Here is a 22667-nt window from a genome sequence, read left to right as displayed (position 1 = left end):
ACATTCTGCTAAATTTACAATATAACAAAATCAAGATAAGGCGGCGCATGAAACATGATGGTATTTCACGTTATACAAAAAATATCCCGAGGCGAGAAAAATAAGTTCTCGACACAGGGAAATTTTTTCATTTGATATAAGGTAATACACAAGTTCATTTTGGACGAAAAGATAGATCTTAAAATTGCGGAAAATGCCGTATTTTGAAAAACGTAATCATGAGAAAGTTTCTACAGACTGCAGATATATATTTATACCATATATACACGCGTTTTTGAGTTTTAGTTGATTAAAGGTTTTCAAGTTTGATATGATATATTATAACCCGTTGTAATTCGTGTTTCAACCGGACTGAAATTATTTGTTATGTAAAAATGCATTAGCAAACGGCAAGCATATTCGCAACCATGCAAACAAGTATTTATCATGATAAAAATATCTATAAGTGTGTTTGTATATACAAGCAAAATAGGTTCTATTTTGAATTGCGGGATATATTAAAGATAACATAATTCTCATGTTTGATATAAGTTAACATGCTTTTTTGCAGTTAAATTAAAAATGCCTAAACATTTTCCGCTCGAAGAAGACGAACTGACGTCTGCGGAAGTCAAAAGTATTGTTGGAACCGGAAATAAATGTATTGCCCACGAAAATGTGTCGAAAGATACAGATGCTATTGGAAATTCCTTTACATCTGCAGATATTGAAGGGCAATCTGGTTCAGCATCAAAGGGTGAGATCGGAGAAACGACTGGGAGCTGTGTTGGTGAAATTTCAAATACCAATGATGCTTGTGCTAGTAAATCAGTTGTAATGCAAAAAGAAGTTTTACATCGATACGAATCAGCCCCATATGATAATAATGGAGTCGTTGTAAATTTAGAGGAAGGTTGTGGATATAATCAGTCGTTTTATGGCACAGAAAGCAGGATTGCAACGGTTAGTGGAAACATCAATCATGCGCAACAATTTCCACAAAGGCCAATTACATTTCAACCTATAGTTCTTGCCAACTCACCAAACCCACAATTTATTAAGTTATCAAACAAACCGATGCGATTGATATGTGGGCATTGCAATCACGATGTAGAAACGGAAACGTCCTTGGAGCCAGGAAGTTATCTTTGTCGCATCAGCTCAATCTGTTTCTTATTTGTTGGCTTGTGCTGTCTGGTACTCTGGTGTATGGCAGACAACTATGACGTTAAACACAGTTGTCCGAATTGCCATGCAAATCTCGGAACCTACGAGCAAGAAGGAGACCTATGTTAGATGTTACTGCGTCGTCCACAAAAGTAAAATCAGCAAAAGGAATCATTCACAAACAAATTATACCTATTTAGCTTTTGTTAATACACACGCAAGGAAACCTCGGCGTATATGAAAATGGAAAGAAGTAAAATAAAAGTGTAAAGCAGTCTTGCTTTTGCAATACGACATTTAGTAAGTCTGTAACATTTTCCAAAAAACTGATATATAACGCTATTGAGTCAATCGTATTCCTCATTTGTCACTATGGAGAATGTAAATATAAAAACTATGAATATATAAGCTTTAGGAAATATCTGAAATACTAACACAACGTTACTTTTCGAAGGAAGAACAGCTTGCTGTAATTTCAATCTTGTCAAACTAATTTGGACAGTTGTTATTTCTTTAATTGTTATATTTTCTAACACGAAATTGTATATAGATTTGCTGTTGCATTCATTTCATATTTACATTGATGCGTGTTTATTAATCTGAAGCAAATCTATAAAAGTGGATATTTTCCGATGACATATCTGAGGTTCCCATGCCATTGCCCGGAGCGTCATTGAACAATTACATATCATTTATACGTATCGAATGATATTTTACATACTTTGAGTGTTCCTATTAGACTATACTGACTGAGAACTTAGAACTTAGTTTCCGATAGAATGTCTAGTCAACAACCTGTAAGAAATAATGAAATGACGAACGAGAATGTGGAAACGCATGCGGCGTTTTTGAATGAAGCATTTTCTGGGGATATTTCTTGTGAAGAAGGTTTGCAAGTCAATCTCGCCTGCAACGAAAGAATCACAAATTCAAACAGCGGAGAAGAAATAGTCGAATTTGAGAATTTATTTTAGTGTATTATCTGTTCAGAAATTAAAGAATCATATATGAACAACTGAACTGAATGGAAACAACTCAATGATAACGTAACGAGAATATCGGTCGGAGACCAAAGACTTATCGATCGAAACTGCGGTTTCGATTTATGACTCTATAGTGACACCGCGTGTCCCATCACTAATTAATTAATATCTCGCTAATTATACGACATAATTCATCCCAAAATTATTAAGTTTCTGGTTCGAGATATGATGCATGCACATGCAAAATTTGTAGCATATTCAACCTCGCCTTCTTAAGATATCGCGTTCATCTAACAGACAAACTAACAGACATACCGACAGACAAATACCCAGCAACATACTTACCGATCTTAAGATCGATAAGTAATGACTGTTTCTCTCTTAATTCTTATCATAATTAGAATATTTATCGTGGGAAATGAAATAAACCTAATGTATTTACAGAACCAACAAAATCTGTTTACTACACTGCTTCAAACATCTAACAACAACTTAACTTCAAATGAACCATCTCTCAAATTGCAACATGTATCAAACGTTAGATTTATATATTCTGGGAAACTTTAGTTGGACATGGACGAGAGACGTGTATTTTTCACAATTTTGATGATTTTTGAAACGTGAAGTCAAACTTTTTATGCCTGCTATTGTAAATATTTTCTCAAATAAAAAACCCAATGTGGTGATATATCAGTACGTTGCGTTATTACAACAAAAATATAAATCGAGAAGTCGAAAATATATTGAAATGCTAGTCATAATGTCTGTTTCCACCATTTTAACATTCTGCTAAGTTTACAATATAACAAAATCAAGATAAGGCGGCGCATGAAACATGATGGTATTTCACGTTATACAAAAAATATCCCGAGGCGAGAAAAATAAATTCTCGACACAGGGAAATTTTTTCATTTGATATAAGGTCATACACAAGTTAATTTTGGACGAAAAGATAGACCTTAAAATTGCGGAAAATGCCGTATTTTGAAAAACGTATTCATGAGAGAGTTTCTACAGACTGCAGATATATATTTATACCATATATACACGCGTTTTTGAGTTTTAGTTTATTAAAGGTTTCCAAGTTTGATATGATATATTATATCTCCGTTGTAATTCGTGTTTCAACCGGAATGAAATTATTTGTTATGTAAAAATGACGAACGTAGAAATGACGAACTGACGTCTGCGGAAGTCAAAAGTTTTGATGGAACCGGAAATAAATGTATTGCCCACGATAATGTATCGAAAGATTCAGATGCTACTGGAAATTCCTTTACATCTGCAGATATTGAAGGGCAATCTGGTTCAGCATCAAAGGGTGAGATCGGAGAAACGACTGGGAGCTGTGTTGGTGAAATTTCAAATACCATTTGATGCTTGTGCTAGTAATTCAGTTGTAATGCAAAAAGAAGTTTTACATCGATACGAATCAGCACCATATGATAATAATGGAGTCGTTGTGAATTTAGAGGAAGGTTGTGGATATAATCAGTCGTTTTATGGCACAGAAAGCAGGATTGCAACGGTTAGTGGAAACATCAATCATGCGCAACAATTTCCACAAAGGCCAATTACATTTCAGCCTATAGTTCTTGCCAACTCACCAAACCGACAAGTTATTAAATTATCAAACAAACCGATGCGATTGATATGTGGGTATTGCAATCACGATGTAGAGACGAAAACGTCCTTGGAGCCAGGAAGTTATCTTTGTCGCATGAGCTCAATCTGTTTCTTATTTGTTGGCTTGTGCTGTCTGGTACTCTGGTGTATGGCAGACAACTATGACGTTAAACACCGTTGTTCGAATTGCAATGCAAATCTCGGAACCTACGAGCAAGTAGGAGACCTATGTTAGATGTTACTGCGTCGTCCACAAAGTAAAATCAGCAAAGGGAATCATTTACAAACAAATTATACCTATTTAGCTTTTGTTAATATGCACGCAATAAAACCTCGGCGTATGTAAAAATGGAAAGAAGTAAAATAAAAGTGTAAAGCAGTCTTGCGTTTGCAATACGACATTTTGTGTGTCTGTAACATTTTCCAAAAAACTGATATATATAACGCTATTGAGTCAATCCTATTCCTCATTTGTCACTATGGAGAATGTAAAAAAAAGAACTATGAATATATAAGCTTTAGAAAATATCTGAAATACTAACACAGCGTTACTTTTCGTAGGAAGAACAGCTTGCTGTAATTTCAATCTTGTCAAACTAATTTGGACAGTTGTTATTTCTTTAATTGTTATATTTTCTAACACGAAATTGTATATAGATTTGCTGTTGCGTTCATTTCATTTCTACGTTGATGCGTGTTCATTAATCTGAAGCAAATGTATAAAAGTGGATATTTTCCGATGACATATCTGAGGTTCCCATGCCATTGCCCGGAGCGTCAAAACTAAGCTATAAACTTAGGGAAATTTCGTTTGTAATAGTACTCACCTTTAATTTTACAAATACTCATGCATTATGTTGCCCAGATGGATTTTTTAAAAGATGATTTGAACATTTACATATCATTTATACGTATCGAATAATATATTACATACTTTGAGTGTTCCTATTAGACTATACTGACCGAGAACTTAGAACTTAGTTACCGATAGAATGTCTAGTCAACAACCTGTAAGAAATATTGAAATGACAAACGAGAATGTGGAAACGCATGCGGCGTTTTTGAATGAAGCATTTTCTGGGGATATTTCTTGTGAAGAAGGTTCGCAAGTCAATCTCGCCTGCATCGAAAGAATCACAAAATCCAACAGCGGAAAAGAAATAGTCGAATTTGAGAACGAATCCAGCGCAACTTTAGAACTGGACAATGAAGTAGTTAGCATGGAAGACCGCTACGCATTTACCAATGACTGCTTGGATACACAAGTGTGCCATGTTGAAGTGTCATCATTGGATAACAATACACCTGTAAAGAATGATAATGATGATGGACAGCTGCAATCCTCGGATGAGACATCAACAGATAGTGACGATGACTCGTCAAAAAGTGAAGATGAAAATGAATCAGATGAAAATGATGTTGAAAAGCAAGAATCCTCGGATGAGACATCAACAGACAGCGACGAGGACTCGTCAGAAGCATCTCTGTCAGACGCGACAGAGACCGATTACAAATACGTAACAACTACCACTCACTACTCGAAGAACGTGATTAACTCAACTCAACCACCTAGGTATGACGAATTTAACCAACCTCCAGCGACCAACATGTTGTACAGAGAGGGTTATGATTTCAAATACGAACGAAGGCAAGAGGCAATCGTGCAAAGACCACCTCCAGAAGTAGACCTATATCATTACGCGCAACAACCAGTACTTTGTGTTTGCCCCCATTGCCATTGCGATATCGAAACGCTAACGATTTTTAGTCCCGGAAGTTACCTAATCACACTGAGTCTTATAACATTCATTTGTTGCGGAATATTCTGCCTGTGTTGCTGGTTTATGGATGAAAACTACGATGTAAAACATTATTGTCCTAACTGTGGAGTGAAACTGGGGACGCACAAGAAAGAGGGTTGCTGATGATAACGAGTATGAAACATTATATCTTCTTGATTGAAGTTCATCAGTACTGGGAATCAAGTAATTGAAATAAAAGAAGAAACTAAGAACAAACAACCTCTTTCAACCTGGGTTAATCGCGTTTACTTGTTGTATATGATGTTATACATACATTTTTTGATATAAGCATTTTTGGAGCTAAGCAAAATCTGTTGAATGTTTAGTCTACTTTTCCGGGCTTTCCACTGTTTAAAAGATTGAAAAGCAGTAATTGCACTTATTTTGTGGACCACTAGACTTTGGTTAAAGTAAATCCAGCCATTTCTAGGACTGAAAATTTACGCTTTGTGTTGTATTAGTAGGTTTTGTTCTTTTATGGTTCTTTACATTGGTTCTACAGCGTTGCAACCTTATCATGGAATATAAAACACATTGCAAGTCTATATGTCATTGAATGACGATAAGTGCGCCGATTTCTGAATTTTTTGACCATTTTCCTCTTTGAACTTCAAGTTTTTGTTCTAATTTAACCAAAATTTCTTTAGGATTCAAAATTGCTGGTTCAAAATATTGTTTCATATCACTTTGTAACTTGAAATTATTTTTTTTTATATTTTGAATACTTCGGTTATGGTGCTCGTGCATTATATGTGGTGCTATATTTAAATAAAAGTTTTTGTTTACTGGTGCTCAGAATATTACCGACGTGATTAGTCAGTGTAATCTCATCTATTTGGTCGTCAGTCTGATGCGTTGCAATCGTATTTTTTGTGGTTAGGAAAAGATACATACTGTCCGTGCCTCTGAATTAACATATTAGATTTTTACGGATATTTACGGGCTACCATTACATTATTTATTCACCACGGAGCCCGGACCGCGCGTGATTTCCACGAATGGTGTTATAAAAATTGTGGTGTAGAGCAGGGCTACTCAACTATTTTCACTAAAGGTCTGTTTACAGAACTTTAAAATTACTGGGGTCCGGACATTTCAGAAAATTTATTTCATTATAAAAACGAAACACCATGCTTGATTTCGTAATTGCGTTTTAGATTGAATATGCCATTTACATTTACATTTAGATTGAATATGCCGACTTCCACCGGGCTTAAGAGAGTTGGTGCAAACGATAAAGGTGGCGCGCCATACCTATTAAGAACCTGAGTTGCAATGTGAAAATCTAGGGATAAACAGGTGATATAAACGCAGTAATCTGAGTTGGTGCGCCTGATTTATCGACTTGGCGTTCAAAAACTCTGATAGCAGACTAACGCAGAATGTTCAATGCTAATTGTTTATCACTGCAATCAAATAAAGCCCATGGTAATAATACTGACTATCACATAATTTGATTTATACCTAAGCCTCAACTAAAAGCTGGCAATGAGAATGTAAAACAAAAAGTAGAGGCTCCGTAAGCCGTTCCTGACAGTCAACATAGGTGAAAATGCATCTGGTCGGCTGCGAAAAATGTAATTATTACGACACCTTTAAATATAGCTGATTAGCCAATGGTACAGAAGTTGACAAGTACACTAATACTCCAGAAACATATTGGTATGAGGTAACCAATTTTTTCGTCGTTGGTTCAGTGAAAAATGTAAATAGTATCAAAATCATCTAACACTATAAAACAATAATTGTGCTGCCAAAATAAATGAGCAGACGCGGTCCGAATTGGGGTGTCGAAAGGTCCGGATTTGGACCGCGGTCCGCCAGTTGAGTAGCCATGGTGTAGAGCATGGGTTTTATTGAAAATCGTGGCTTAACATGGTCTATTTACAACGCTTCTCAAAGAATTTAACAGAATCCGAAGAGATTATGAATAATCCTGCAGTCCATTTGCAAAAACTCTGGGTAACATTGATATAGTTATAGAACCTATATTTCACGTCGAAATGTGCAGGCTGAGAGTTTATTATGGTTTTTATATCATTAATCAAAATTTACGATTCCACTGAAAAAAAGTTTTCGATATGAGGTATATATTTGGATAATTTAGATAGCTTTCACCATTCAAATGAAAAACATGTAAGCTGAAATATTCTGCTCAAAAGTGGTCCCACAATGTTCTAAGCATTTATATTGCATGTATAGAGTCCTATAATTACTACTATTTAGGAAAAACAGAGCAGAGTGGGTCATCATTTAGGATAGTAAAAAAGACATCTACAGCTAATTGATTAATTATTTAATCACGTAATTTAACTCTAAAAACGAAACACAAGCTATGTCAAAGCAATTCCGTGTTGGGTGTTGTTCGTGATAGGTAGATTAGATGTAGCTTACTTCACGACCAGGACGAGGATGGAAAAATAGAGACGGTGGTTGGAGTTGTTCCCCTGTTGGCCATACGAACCACTGTATAACACAGTTGAAAGACTAAATATCAGTATAAACCGTGTTAAGCAGTAATTGAGTATAGAACTTGCCATTTTTATGGAATTATGGTTCCTTATTTATCTATATATTAGATTTTTTGTTTATAAACCAATAGCAGCAGCAAATGGAACTAATCGCTCTCTCGTTAATTGAGCAGTGTTACGGAAGGGATTGCTCGAGAATATAAAACCGTTTTACCTTCAAGTTATCAGTATGTTATCATGTTCGACAAATGCATTGTTTCTAAACAGCAGCTCCGTTTAATATTAAACATTTATCTATAACATTGGTCAAATTACGCATGTCCTAGTATGATATAGTATTAAATCGTAATCGTAAGTCATGGCGTGTAATATCGACAAGTTAAAGCTTGTTGACTTGTATATCAAAAGCTCTATCTAAAATTAGGAACAGTAAAGCGATACATTGCGATTGTATATAACCAAATGGTTGTGTTGGATTTTAGATTTGAAACATTATTCAGGTTTTTTCTATGAGAAGGTTATTACCGCTTCGAACATAGCAATGTATCAACAACCAATTGCACCTCCAGCATATGCCCCACAGCCACAAATTGCAATGCCTATGGCTCAGCCTGCACCAGTAATGTACTGCCCACCACCGGTAGTACAACAGGCTCCACCACAACAACAGCAACAACAGAGTACAACCGTGGTTTTGAATCAACCGGGTCAAAATAATAACAATGATGACGTTATTGGCAGTCCTACATTCAGGTAAATTACGCAATTGGGCTACTTTAACAAACGTAAAATTGTATAATAAATGCCTGTATTACTTCTAACTTAGCACAGATGACTCCAGAGTTTGCCTGAAATCTTACAGCTTCAATACATTTTGCATAGGTGGCGACTTCATTTTTGTTTCAATTCAAAAAGATAGTGTACCCTTATTTAAATAAACTTATGTCATTTTTGGCAGAGAATCATCTGTGCGATGCAAGTGCAATAACTGCAGGAAAACTGTATTTACGACAGTAGAAGCAGAGGTGGGAGTTTTCACCTGGCTGATGTGTACCCTTCTGTTCATATGTGGTTGCTCTACATGCTTTCTATGCTTACTACCTTTTTGTCTCGACCGATGCAAAAACATTCGACATACTTGTCCAAATTGTCAAACTACCGTTGGCGTCTTCAAAAGAATCTAGAATTGATTTTGAACTTAAGTATGACAAGACCTAGAAATTAATTTGTATATTTCGTGTGAGACTAATTAACAAATGCGCTTTTAGCAATGTAGCAATTGCTACTCGAAACATTTCGTATCGAACATTTTGGAATATATCGGTCACACGTTGCACCCTCATGTTTCCAACCATTCTTCAAGTGACAATGTGCTTCAAATTTATATGGGTTTAAAAATCATTATTCTAGTTTTCTAGCGTAGCAGAAAGTGAAACGTTTGTGATTTACAATAAAGCATTATTTATTATATTTTCCGAATTGCCCTAAAATGTGTCGGAACTATTTCGTTTTTAAACGCAGGAAAAGTTTAAGCATCTTGAATGGTAATTTCCCCTAATTTTATACACGTGTTGGGACATCTCGCGGATTTCTTCAGAGAGTGAGCTCTCACTACGCGGTGTTGTGTAAAATCTGATCCAGTTGCATTTTTCATTCGAGTTTGTTCAAGTCCAGGTTTTGAGCCCTCAAATTGGAAAGAGTACTAATAGAAGCGACCACCGACGAGCTTAGGGCTTTCTCCTTGCAAGAGAGACCCGCGAAACAGAACTTTTTGAAAATAGACTTCTCTGGCGTAGCATTTTTGTTGACCCGCGTGAAGTCACATTCCGTAACTGAGAAAGATTTCGCTGCATTGAGCTACTTTTGAACCAAGTATTAACATTTCTATTTTGAATAAGCTCAAGCAGACAAAGCAGTAGCCAAATTACCATCTCCAGTACTGAATTGAAGTTTTCATCGAGTCGATGATAATTAGAGAATTTCAGTTGTCTGTTTTTCATACAGCAATCTAAGGCGATGGATACTTTTGGATTCGCTTAATTAACCACGACGTGATCGCAGTTGCCAAGAGAATAAATAGTTAGGATTAGCGTCCTTCATCGATTCTGGAGAACAATGAACAAATATTCATCGATGCTAATCGGAAGATGCTGAATTGGATTCATTTCACACAATAACAGGTCCAATTTTCAAAAGAAATGCTATGGCGCGTCCAAAATATTTCTGCAATGGCGGAGAGTTGTTGGACAAGTTTTCTGCTAGTGTAAAAACCGTATGGCCTGATATTCAATGGAGTTTGTTATACGCCACTGTGAGTTGGTAGCATAGAAACCGATTGTACCAATGGTAACATCACAAAGATACTCTTTAAAGGAGTGTACCGGGGATCATTGTACCGACTTAAACAGTAGTTTAAATACTATTGTGACATAATTGGAACTATTCAATAATAGCTGTATCATGAGCACCTAAATGTTTAGTGTTTGGCTATAAATGTTTAGGAGAGTGTAATCCTTTACTGGAAATGCCCTATATTTGGTTTGAATTGACATGGTCAAAAATATGAAATATTCCTAAATTTCAAACTACAACAGCATGTCGTTTACGATTAAGAGGGGCGAGATTTCATTATTGATAATTATATACACTCTGCATCACACAATTTGAGTTGTTGGGAACAAAATTTATGTGTAATTTGTTACTGAAAATGCCCTCTTAAGTCAGAATCGACATAGGAGAAAAAACATGAAATTTCAAAACTTCCAAACTGCAACAGCATGTCGTTTTGGTTATGAGGGCGAGATTTTATCATTGAATATTTTTTTTGATACAAAATATATTCCTTCAAAATTAGCCTTCGTGATGAAGGCTATTGCTGGTTGGAGTTGCAATTACGTGGCAAATTGTGACATTTTTTTTCTACATGCATGTTACTCCCCGATAGTTTTGCGGACAACGAACAACAGCCTTTTATTCGTTTGTTTAAATAGCTTATTGTGTATTAAAATATTTTCAGTAACTACATTTTGAGATTTAGTCTATTAGCATTGTTGACAATATGGACAAAAAAATAAAGGCAGGTTTTCGTGTAAAAAGTGTGTCCTGGAAAAGAGAGGCAAACGTGAAGCAAACTGAACATTTATTCGCCGTACGATCTCATGATAACCACGTCCTCATAGTTACTGCGACAGTAATGGATGAAATTTAGTAAATCCCGGACAAAATTTGCGTATATAATTACTTCAGGTGTTTTGGCTGTCTTTTTGTAACGTAATTAGATATTTTTCACTAGCAAACGTTAAAATCATATCTTTGAAGTTACGTGTTACACATTCTTCTGCACCGTCTAAGAGTTGTATCCATAAGGAAGCCTAAAATTATCGAGCATCGTCTCCAGTGCGAGACTTCGATAAAGCTTATTTTCTCATTTGCTCTCTGTACGTTTGGTGCTTTTCGTTGATTTTTCAGAACGTCTTCAACTTCTACACAACAATTTGTGCAAGCGTTGGAATGAATTGTTCTACTGTTATTCCTTATACAAAGTTCAAAACATTATTTCTCAACTGCTTAGTATCTGCTAAGATTGTAGTCAAAATAAATTTTAATTCAAATGTAATCTTAGATTCATGTCCTTCGGGCTTTTACAAAAATTTGGATTAGACTATTCTATATTGGTTCATTGTTTTTCATTGTCTAGAACAGGCCTGCACAACTCAAATTACCCCGAGGGCCACAAGCATAAATCTAACGGCCCGGCGGGCCGCAAACTTTGCCACATACATATTTCACAAGACGAACTACAAATCAAAATAATATTGTGAAACAGTTAAATTTAATGAAACACTTTCATTACTGGGGAGCTTAAAATATGAAGAATCTTATTTTCTTGAGTAAAACAAGGTACAGTATTTTTGCATATGAGATGGCAAATATGTATTTAGTGGTTCATCTACATTGAAAACCCACCCTTCATTTCAATATTTCTTTTTTATTAGAATTAGATATTGCGTGTTGCAGTATAAACTGACTGCAGGAAAATATTTTACTCAGGCTCAGTTTTGTAAAATCGTCCCAAATATATGTATGACAATTTATTTAGTCATATCTACCTTTATCGGATATTTCCATTGTAGGCTAGACAAACAATCCGTTTAGTAGCAATATATCTTTCTGTGTTGTATTTTTTTGACTGTTAACTTACATTTCTCTACAAAATCTGCTCCAATTTATTTGAAATTTTACAATAAATAGCAATATTATTTGTGCGAGAATTTCTGCACCATTCAAAATGGAGGAATTGTTTTTTAAGTTCTAATTTGAATCAAAAAAGAAACTTCAGTTTTATAAACTGCTAGTAAAAAATAATGGGGTTATTAATAGGTTGCTAATATGCACTGATGGGTGTGAGATTGTATACCGATATTGTTTTAAGCGTGATTCAGTCTGAATACTGAAATATATATCTAAATCAGGGTTTCCCAAACTGGGGGCGAGGGGTCGAGCGACGAATTTTATAGGTCGCAAAGACACAGGAGTTTTAAAGACGTATGTTTCCAAAGTAAAATCAAACATTTATTTAATTTGGCAGTTCAGTACATCTTAAAGCTAAATTGGTAGAATAACAAATATCTTCAGCTTGTTTTGAAGCATGACCAATTCAGGTGCCAATAATCGGAGATTTTGAATGGTAGAATTCCTGATCGGTCTATAAAGTAAGTGACCCGACAGAACCTTCATGTTTATGTTGCCACGAGGATAGTAGAGACGAGACACACAGTTTCATACTACAACAGGCTCATGTGACTAAAAAAAATGAATTTGTCAACAGTAAACGCGACAATAAATGGAACCTATATACTACTATAGTACTATAGTTGTAAATTCGATACTCTCGTAGTGTGTGTACCAGAATAGGGTTAGGCCATAATTTTATTCCGATTTTCCTTATTTTAGTTCTATTACGAGTTCGGGGACTGTTTGTGTTACCCAAGTGAATATAACCCTTGCCCATGGGCTTCTGTCATTTACACAACTTGATGTAAGGTAGGCGAACAAATTTACCTCTAATTATTTAACTCCATATTGGTACACATACTTCTGGAGCACCGGAAATTGAAAAAAAAAAAATTTTATGATCGTTTTTTAGTCGATGAAAAGTTATTATGGTATTTAAAACGGGTTTGTATTAATTTCTCCAATACTTCCTACATAGAAAACTAAGAACACATCTCCGAAATATCAGAAACACTAACAATATGCTATAATAAAAGTTTTACGCTGTTTTATATCACAATTTTCCGATTTTGGGAAACCCCCCTCCCCTTTTCCCCAAACCTCAATTAAAAAAAAATTAAAGTCATTTTCTTCAGTTTTGAGAAAACTAATTACAAAATAATAATAATTAGGAGCCAGGAACAAAAACACTGTGTCACGCAGTGTTATTATAAATAAGGAAATTCGTCTGCAAAATCTTAATGCAATAAGAAAATCTCAGAGCCATTCGTAAATCACGCTTACACCAAAATGTAGCGGATGCGTTACAGAACATGACGTCATTTAGCGATTAATGTCTTCAATTTAAAATACCACATTTGAATACACCTATTTTGTATGTCTGTATCAAGTGTTGAAACGTGATCTTAAATTATAAACGAATGACAGCGGGCATTTCACAGAACATCGATAAAACTGAACCATAGTAAGATCTAATGGCAACAAAGTATAAAGTTTGGCAGGTTATTGCCGTTATATCCTATCACATATCTATTTTGCATTTCAATGATCAGGGTTGCAATATTGGCATTTTTAACGCCAAATTTGCCATTTTTGGCTTTGTTCAAACGCGTTTGGCGTCAGAATTTCCGTTTGGCTTTTTGGCGTTTTTTTTGACTTTTTTCATGTCTATTCTAGTGTCTGTTATTAAAATCATATGAAATACAATATTTAGTATGTAACAACTGAACAATAGCATATTACCTGTACTTAGCTACTTAACATTAGGATTTCCTGGAGCATCGATTTCCTTGTTAGTTACATTAACTCTTACCCATACCCAATAAGAAATAAGTGCAGTTTCTGCAGCTGCTCAGACAGATGTTCAAGCAGGGTTATAAACATTGCCTCGTTTTTATAGTTTTGCGTGTTATTTGTCAGTTTACGTTCTGTTTCCAAAAAATAGTTGTATAACTCAATTTTCATTATGCCTGATATGGTTTATGTGAGCTTTCAGCTTTAGTTTGATTCTGCGATTGCAGAATTGCAGTAACAATGTGATTAACTACGCTAAAATTACTGAATTAGATATCAGTGGTCCACCTGTGAGCGGCAGGGGGTTAGATAATTTTTTAATAAAATTAATGATTTATAAATTTTGAAAATGAAAAAATTTTCAATAATAAAGTACGATATAGGGAGAATTTTTCTAAGATTTATCACAAGTTTAATAGAAACATATTGTAGGTATATTACATACTGACAGACTGAAGCGGCACCCTGTATTGTATATATTGAATGGTAAAAAAAGGCTGCCCGCTTGATATTTATTTTACTTTCTACAGTTCTATAGGAACTTTACTTTCTATTCGTGTGCCTCACTGAATGAACTGATGGCTCTACATCATCATCAGTACGTTGCCAAGGGATTAAAATCTGGCAAATCATGGGGCTTTTGTACTTAGAAAAATTGTTGGCTTTTTCTGGCTTTTTTATGTCTTGATTTGGCTTTTTTTGATCGCTGGGGTCTGGCAACCCTGTCAATGATTATCAGAGTTGAATGTTGTGTTCCAAGACAGTAAGTAACAAGACAATGATTTGGCGTTATTTGTTAAAGGCAGATCCCAATAAGGACGATTTCGACCAGCAACAATGACGTCTTCGGCATAATTCACACATTAGTAGCAGATTGTTAACTTGATCTGATGACAGAGGTTTTTTCCACCCATACTAATCAAAACAGACATGACTGCAATACGAAAACTGTTACGTAATGTCGAGTAAAATATTGTGTAAACAAGTCAAATTTATCTATGCCCATTTGAGCCATGTTAATAACATGTTTGTTATCAGAAATAACTGTGTATTTACTAAAATTTATATATATATATGATTGACATTTGGATACTCCCTCACGGAGATATTCCAAACCAGATGATCCATCCATATATATAAAGATATATATCCATCTATATATTTCCTTCATACCTGATATCGGACGTTAGACACTACCCCAAGAGATTTTTTTGATTGATATAGTTTTTTTTAATATTTCTTTTTTAATATTTCTTCCAAATTTCAAACAGTCAAGTTTTGAATAGGTTTAATATCGAGAAAAAAATGAGAAACTGTGCCAACAATTCGTTCGGTCTCTGTTGGCGGCGATGAAGGGTTTGAGGGTTTTGGTTGGATAATTGTCATAGAAGCTGAGAATTTTCACGATAATGTTTCAATTTCATCACAATAATGTTTGAATATTCAGAAGGGGATGGGTTCCCAAATGTACTTAGTCATATGAATTCATGGGGAACAAAAATAAAATACCATTACCGATTTTAGGCATTCCTAAACTAACGATACATTCACGTATTGCTATTACGCATATTTACCCAGATTTTCATAACTGATTTTCAATTATGCTTAATAATATAACACTGCGCTATAGTCCTTTAGTCATCGGAATTTTATTGTGACACAATGAAATCTTATTTTGAATTAGCATAATTGAAATTGATACTGACCAAATATAATCATGTCTTCATCTCTTACTTATCCAGTGATCAAGTGAAGACAATGGAATGAATATATACCAGACGACTTGTACCAGAGTATCGCCTCAATAAAAACAATCTGAACATATAATAAATACATATAAATATTAGAATTTACGGAGTACTTTTCGAGCGTGAAGTTATACGCAATTGACCTCACATAGGGTTGCCAACATAGCAATCTTCACGCCATGAAACGCATTACACTTGTGATCATCAATACCTATACATTCCAATAAAATTACTATTAATTCTTTGCAGTATTTAAGTAAACCAGCTGTCCGGTGCGTAATCTTATGCGGAGTCAAATTTGTGGTGCTGATCAAGATGGTTTTGCTCGCTTTCGGTTAGTAGAGTCCAGTCCATCTTCACGTGATAACAGAGTTTTCTAGAAGCAGTTAGATACCAGAATATAGTTTTAGTACTAATGTTAGTGTGACATATATGCAAAAGCAACTATGGGCCGAAGAAAAACACTCAAAATTTGAGTGGTGTTTGAAAAAGATTTATGGAAACTTATTGGAGAAGCTTACACTATTCAAATGCCAAACACCCTTTACTTTATATCTAATTCAACATCCGTTTAATGCGGACCCATATTCACCGGGGGCTGATGTCGCTGTAACCCGAGCCCCACCATCGGAAATAGGCCCACCGATGTCAACCTATTCTAAGAGACGCGCTTATGGTCTTTGAAGAAAAATAGATAGCACAATGGGCCCAAAGAGAAAGCGACATTTTGTAAATAACAGAAACCGAGGGTTTTGGACTGTGAATAGCTTGCGCGCTTACTTTTTGAATTACGTCGTAAACTGACTTCATTTCATGATACATCCATCAAAAGGAGCTGAAAATTTTAAGATAAAATCAATAGAAGTCCTACTGGTTTTAGACTTTGTGTTGTAGTTGTAACCACGTGGTGATAGTAAATTCTTCTGATCACATGAGAGTGATTGAGGTGCGATACGATGATTTGTATGTGACGTCATAATCTAACGGTCCAAAGGTTCGCTGCCGTAGTTATCAATTAAACCACTAAACTTTCCGGTCATGAGAATAACTATTCTGACTCACACACACTTCCCGTAGAATGTCTAGAGCAATATTTAGTTGCGTCAAGTTTTTTATAGTTAAGTTAAAAATTTATAATTTCAATTGAAAAATTTACTTGTCATTGCACATGCAATGATCGAGAGAACTAGACTATTGATGGTAAAATGTTTTTCGGGAATGCCTAGATGTATACCGTATACTAAATACGCACTCGTGCAATGTTGTAATTTGTCGAAATATAGCCGATTCGGAAAGTTTCGTCATTTGCATTTTCATTCACAAATAACTACTTCGGCGAAATCGTCAGCTTTTTGTTTATGAGATGGATGAGGCTATCTTTTTAATACTTACAAATTGATTTTTACTTATAGACAGTGTTGTTACTTACGATAAGGTATAAATATACCATTATGAGAATGGTTTCAATTTGCGCATTCCATTGGTGAATTGTCTGGAGTATACGGACACTGAACAAAAATCGTTTTTAAGTATGTCATTACGTAAGTAACCGTCTGTCCATTATAACCGGTGATTAGTGTTTGTTCTTTATAATTTGTGCTGCACAACGAACCAGTTCCAATGAATGGATAAATACATGGTGCACGGTGTGTGTAGGAAACAATTCAAATGATTGCTCATTTGAGTACACTGCCGAATTGTAAACAATGATTATATTGGCGCCAATAAGTTGCAAAAATAGTTTTTTTTACCCTGTGCATGTTTGGATAAACTGCTACAGTCATTCATATTATTCTAAGTCATCAGAACTCACCTCACCATAGGCAGCGTACCAGAATTTGAATGAATTTCTTATTGAGACTACTATTAACCATTGTGCAAAGTGGGGAAAATTTGTTTTTATAGTTGTGTGTAGATCAAGGAGTGATATGTATTTCAATCCGATTTCTAATCCGTTCAATTCAAGCGGATTAGTCCTAATTCAAACTCTGGAAGGTAATTGCGGATGAAAAGAGGTTGGATAAACAGTGTTAATAGGATGTTTGAAAATATCACAAAGACTTTCTATATTAACTAGGCTAGAAGGTCAGTTGGACAAAAAGTTTTTTCACCTAATCAGATTTTTAGATTCTAATAAATAGGAATGGTTTGATACGAAATAATTACAATTAAGGTTAATAAATGGGGGAGAGGATTACTTAAAAAGTACATATATATTTAATAGATGATTCCAATAAACCTGAAATCAGGCAGGTTGGGCAGGTCAATAATGTACATAAATATTTAATTTAATTTCTAGATATTTACGGTTATATATTTTTCACAAGTTTTATCAATAAATTGGACGTCATAATAAAATATGCATGGTAATCAAAATTGCGAAAAAACCTATACTGAATTGATTGAAGAAGAGCAAGAGGAAAATACATCCAAAAGAAGTGCGGATATTTCAAATACTGGACGCGGAAGATATATGAGACTCTCCTCCACAACAGATTTATCTAAAGATGTCATCAGTGGAAATAAGGCTAACAAAAGAGAACCAGTCAATTGCATATGCCCGCTATGCAATGAGCAAATTTCCACTGTTGTAAGGCTTGGTACTGGGACGTTAGCTCGGATTTTGAGAATGCTCATATGCAGTCCATGTGGAAGATTTACTGGCTTTAATTTACTTTGCCCAAGTAAATACTGCAATATTTATCACGAATGTCCTAACTGCCATAAAATTATTTATGTTGCAAACATGGCGGTATAAGATTTATATATTTCATATACATTTGACTCATTATAGTTTAGACTGGTATGCAATTTGGGCAAATTTGTCGACCGGTCTTTTTTGTTCTGCTGGACCATTGTCCACCGATGCTCACCGTGTAGTTTCCAGATTCTAAATGCTTTGTCCCGGTTTTGGAATTATCTAAAACGATCAGATCCTATTTTTGTGATATATATGTTAAAAGGTTTAGTGAAAGAGTGCTGGCCGAGCAATTTCAATAAGCCATTGACGCACCAAGAACCTTATAAGTGCTTTGTTTGTAAAAAAAATTCAAACATTATATTATGTTTTTCATCTTTTGGATTGTACGGTTTGGATTGCAAGCAAGATACCTGTCTGGACCTATCTTTTCCGTATGTATAAAGTGGCGATGTCGTGGTGCGCACTGTCTGCAAAACTCTCAACCAAAGTTTTGAACTTACTGTGACTTTTCTCATTACGATATTCATTTTCTATACTTTCTGATTTTATTGAATATTGTATATCATTTGTTGTTTTTATCTGAGTTATTTTATAGTTTTTACTTTATGAATATGATTTCGATACTAACTTTATTTGTATTTCGGAACAACAAAAAACAAATGTTCGCGCTAAGCCGACCAGGGAAAAACAGGTCAGCAAAGTTGGTCCGTAGTTTTACTTTAAAACACCTTCTACAGTAAGTTAAAAATTTAAGCTCAAATCGGAGAATTGATCCAATATCAGCTTTGGTGAAACAGGAAAACAAGGATCGGTTTTATCGTAGCTTATACTCCCTCGGTGCATTTCTTGAGTAACCTATAGTTTGTGATCAAGTATATGCTTGAAAATACAATCATCATTTTAACAACTTTAACGCAAAATTGTCCCAAAGTAATAAAATCGACTCATAAGATCATCGTAGAGGGATAAAAATAGGATTTACATAGTTATACCAACCAGGGACCAGAAAATCGATAAGACAGCGTGCTCTTTTCCGTTTAACAGTTTATATCGGGTATGAGGAAGGTTAACCAAATAATTTTTTCAAATACATGCACTTGGATGAAACAGCATCGCCTTGATTACGACTATGACTAATTCAAATATTTTCCCCGTGATACACGGCTCCTAATGTCCCTGCAAAACATCGTTCTACATATTTCGTGGGAATAAATCTCGTAAATAGCGGCCATACATATATATATATACCTACCAACTTTGCTTAGTGTGGATATATTATTTCTTGCAATGAATATTAAAATTTTTCTTGAAGATTCGCAATATTCTATTCAATCTTGATATATTTTTGCTTCAGATATAGTTGATGCTTCGGTTTTGATAACAGTTGCGCACTTATTTTTATGTTCTCATTATTGTTGTTCAATACATCACTTCTTAGTCCGATTGGTTACAAGAGTAGTCTTCTCAGAATTGTCAACGTCCGACCTGCGGTATATTGAAGTTACTGCCATAATCATGGGAAGAGAAATCACGGATGCAGTTAGTGGTACCAATATTGCAATAGTCTCATCGTAAGTCTCCATCAAAACTCTTTCCACCACGATAAAAATGCTCTGGAACACGAGCGAAGGTATATAATGAGCACACATCAATGTGATTTTTTCTGCGGGATACGTAACTTCCGTCAAATATTCCACAAGAGTTACCTCAGAAAATCCACGCAGTCCCATGGTTAACGGGTACAAAAATATGAGAGCTGTGAGACACTTGTAATGATGTGCGAGTAATATAGAAATGCAGCTTGGTATAAGTCCAGCAATAGCTTGAAACAAAAAAGCGGTTTAAAAATTTAGAATATTAATTATAATATAATTGGCGTTGCTCGCAATAAGAACTGTGCCACGTTGTCATTCACCCGAAGTGTTTTAATTGAACACTAACAATAACGAATGTTTCAGCATTGCCCTGAAAATGAATTAGCGGTGATTTTAACACGACGTACTAATACGAAATGACTTAAATTTTTTTTTATCATTATAAGTTAATATATATCCTAATATATATACATATATTTATACACCGCTGCGGCGATTGAAGCATTGAAATCTTTGATAAGTTTTTATTGCGCCCGGACCTGTTCAAGCATAAGTCAGGTAGTACCAATTACAAACACACTTTAAGGTTCACTTACGCAAAGCACTGAATAACTTGTAACGTCCAAATCTATCCAACAGCGGCCCAGCAGCTAAAGAGAAGAAAACAGCAAGTATGTTGCCAACAATTCTGATTATTCCTGGGAGTGTCTCTGGTATATCTGGAAATGTTTTCATCATTAACGATGTGATGAGAATTTTTGTCATCGCAAAGTAAGATGAGTCAAAAGAAAACACAATCGTTATCAAAACAAAGTTGATATTTCGGTAATGTGATGCAGTTTTCTTCAAGCTTTCAAGAATACTTTCCATATTCATTTCAGTCTTTTTTTGATTTAACGAGTTCAAAATTTTTTCTTGAGATGCACTCGGCGGACTTGGTGGATGATCTTTTGCATATAAGCAAGCAAATATGACGGAAATAAGCAGAAACGCTGTAATAATTCCAAAACTCGTTGCAAAAGCATTTCGAACTGCATCGGAATCAAACTTTCCTTCTGAACTATCCAGTACGTCATTTAATAGCAAAGGATAGAGTAAAGATGATAACATTTGACCAGCATGAATTGCACTGAATTCGATCGCAATTGACGTCCCGACTTCCTTTTCAGAAAACCAGTTTGCTGCCAGTGTAACAGGAATGACAAAAGATATTCCTGCTGAAATTCCGATGAAAATTTGTCCCATCAATACGAGGTAGTACAAGTCACTGAAAATATGATCTGACATATTTAGGAATTACAGTATATATTACCATTTATATAAAACAACAAACCGGGACAATGAGGGTTGGAAAACCGTGGTTCGATTTCGAGGCTTTGTAATAATCAACTTGTATGAATATCATCAATATTAGCTATTATATACTCAAATTCGTTCCCATACCTCTGTAGAAATCCGACTGTCACCGTCATTGCGCCCAAAAGTGCGCCAAGTGTCATAGTGATACATTGCATTCGAACACTGATATGACTGTGAAATAAAGCCATGATAACTAGAACAAAAGATCCAACCATAAACGTGGCACTCGGTAAAAAGTCAACTGAAGATGGTGAAACATTGAAGTATCTGGCAACTATGTTGTTCACGATTCCATATGCGCATGATGAGTATTCACCTGTGAAGATGGCAAACCAAACAACTACTAAATAGCACCACCTGATTTTGTACAATACGTATACCATTCTTAAGATAACTTTGATAAAATTCTCAACCTGGAAATAATTATTTTTAATATTGCTTTAAATTCAATAATGGCATCTTGTTCAGATTTATTACTTTACGAATGAATGATTCGAAGCGAAGTAAGCAGACGAATCCAATTTTATGTTTCTAGTACCATTGTATTGTACAAAATCAGAACATCTGCCAGAAATATATGTTACATGGATACTTGTTTTCTAAATAAGACTTTAATCGGTTATTCAATTAGAGATAGCTTGCTGAAAATAGAAAGACGATAAGAAAATAAAAATTAATTCTCCCCTAATTGTCTGCTCTTCTAATTGCCCAGCAGGTGAAATACAAACAAATATACGATTTCGACTTGAAAGTGAGTTCCTATTGGACAAACGGGCACAAATATCAGCATTCACATGCTTCAGAAATAGACTAGCATCGATATTTGAAATGGGAACGTTTGTCACTGATAGGGAAGTAAAGAGTTTTGGAAGTGAAACTCACACATTGCCCTTTTCTCTACTCATTCGAATTGTTTTTAATTAAATCGAAAGATGATTTATAACGCCTGCTTATCACTGTAGCAATATTGCAGAATGCATGTATACTCACCAAAACCATAACATACAAACCAAAAAACGCTACACGCTTGCAGTGTACTTTGATCCTGTTGATCCGTTTAATTAGTCACAAAGCATTTCAGAAGCAAACCACACGAAATCAAAGAAATATATATTTATATACATTTTACTTATTTCTATCTACGACCAATTGAATATAAAAACATAAATGAATAATATAGCCTATTAAAGCAATGATTTTCAGAAGGAA

The 22667-nt window shown here is 35.0% G+C and overlaps 2 protein-coding genes across 2 annotated transcripts; one reads left to right on the top strand and one right to left on the bottom strand.

The window, feature by feature from the left end:
* Positions 1-8498: 8498 nt before the first annotated feature.
* On the top strand, positions 8499-9518 carry LOC120326304 (lipopolysaccharide-induced tumor necrosis factor-alpha factor homolog). The gene is made up of 2 exons (XM_039392565.2): positions 8499-8781; positions 8987-9518. Exons 1-2 carry the CDS (start codon positions 8570-8572, stop codon positions 9210-9212), a joined length of 438 nt encoding a protein of 145 aa, XP_039248499.2. The 5' UTR covers positions 8499-8569; the 3' UTR covers positions 9213-9518.
* Positions 9519-18668: 9150 nt separating this feature from the next.
* Positions 18669-22421, bottom strand: LOC120326867 (choline/ethanolamine transporter FLVCR2-like). Its single transcript, XM_039393220.2, has 3 exons — positions 21543-22421; positions 20696-21366; positions 18669-20326 (listed from the first exon to the last, which is right to left on the bottom strand). Exons 1-3 carry the CDS (start codon positions 21839-21841, stop codon positions 19932-19934), a joined length of 1365 nt encoding a protein of 454 aa, XP_039249154.2. The 5' UTR covers positions 21842-22421; the 3' UTR covers positions 18669-19931.
* Positions 22422-22667: the final 246 nt, after the last annotated feature.

The sequence above is a fragment of the Styela clava genome, chromosome 4 (assembly GCF_964204865.1).
Source record: "Styela clava chromosome 4, kaStyClav1.hap1.2, whole genome shotgun sequence".
In the NCBI taxonomy this organism is placed as follows: domain Eukaryota; kingdom Metazoa; phylum Chordata; class Ascidiacea; order Stolidobranchia; family Styelidae; genus Styela; species Styela clava.
Note: the sequence above shows the minus strand (reverse complement) of the source record. Positions and strands in the feature narration are given on the sequence as shown.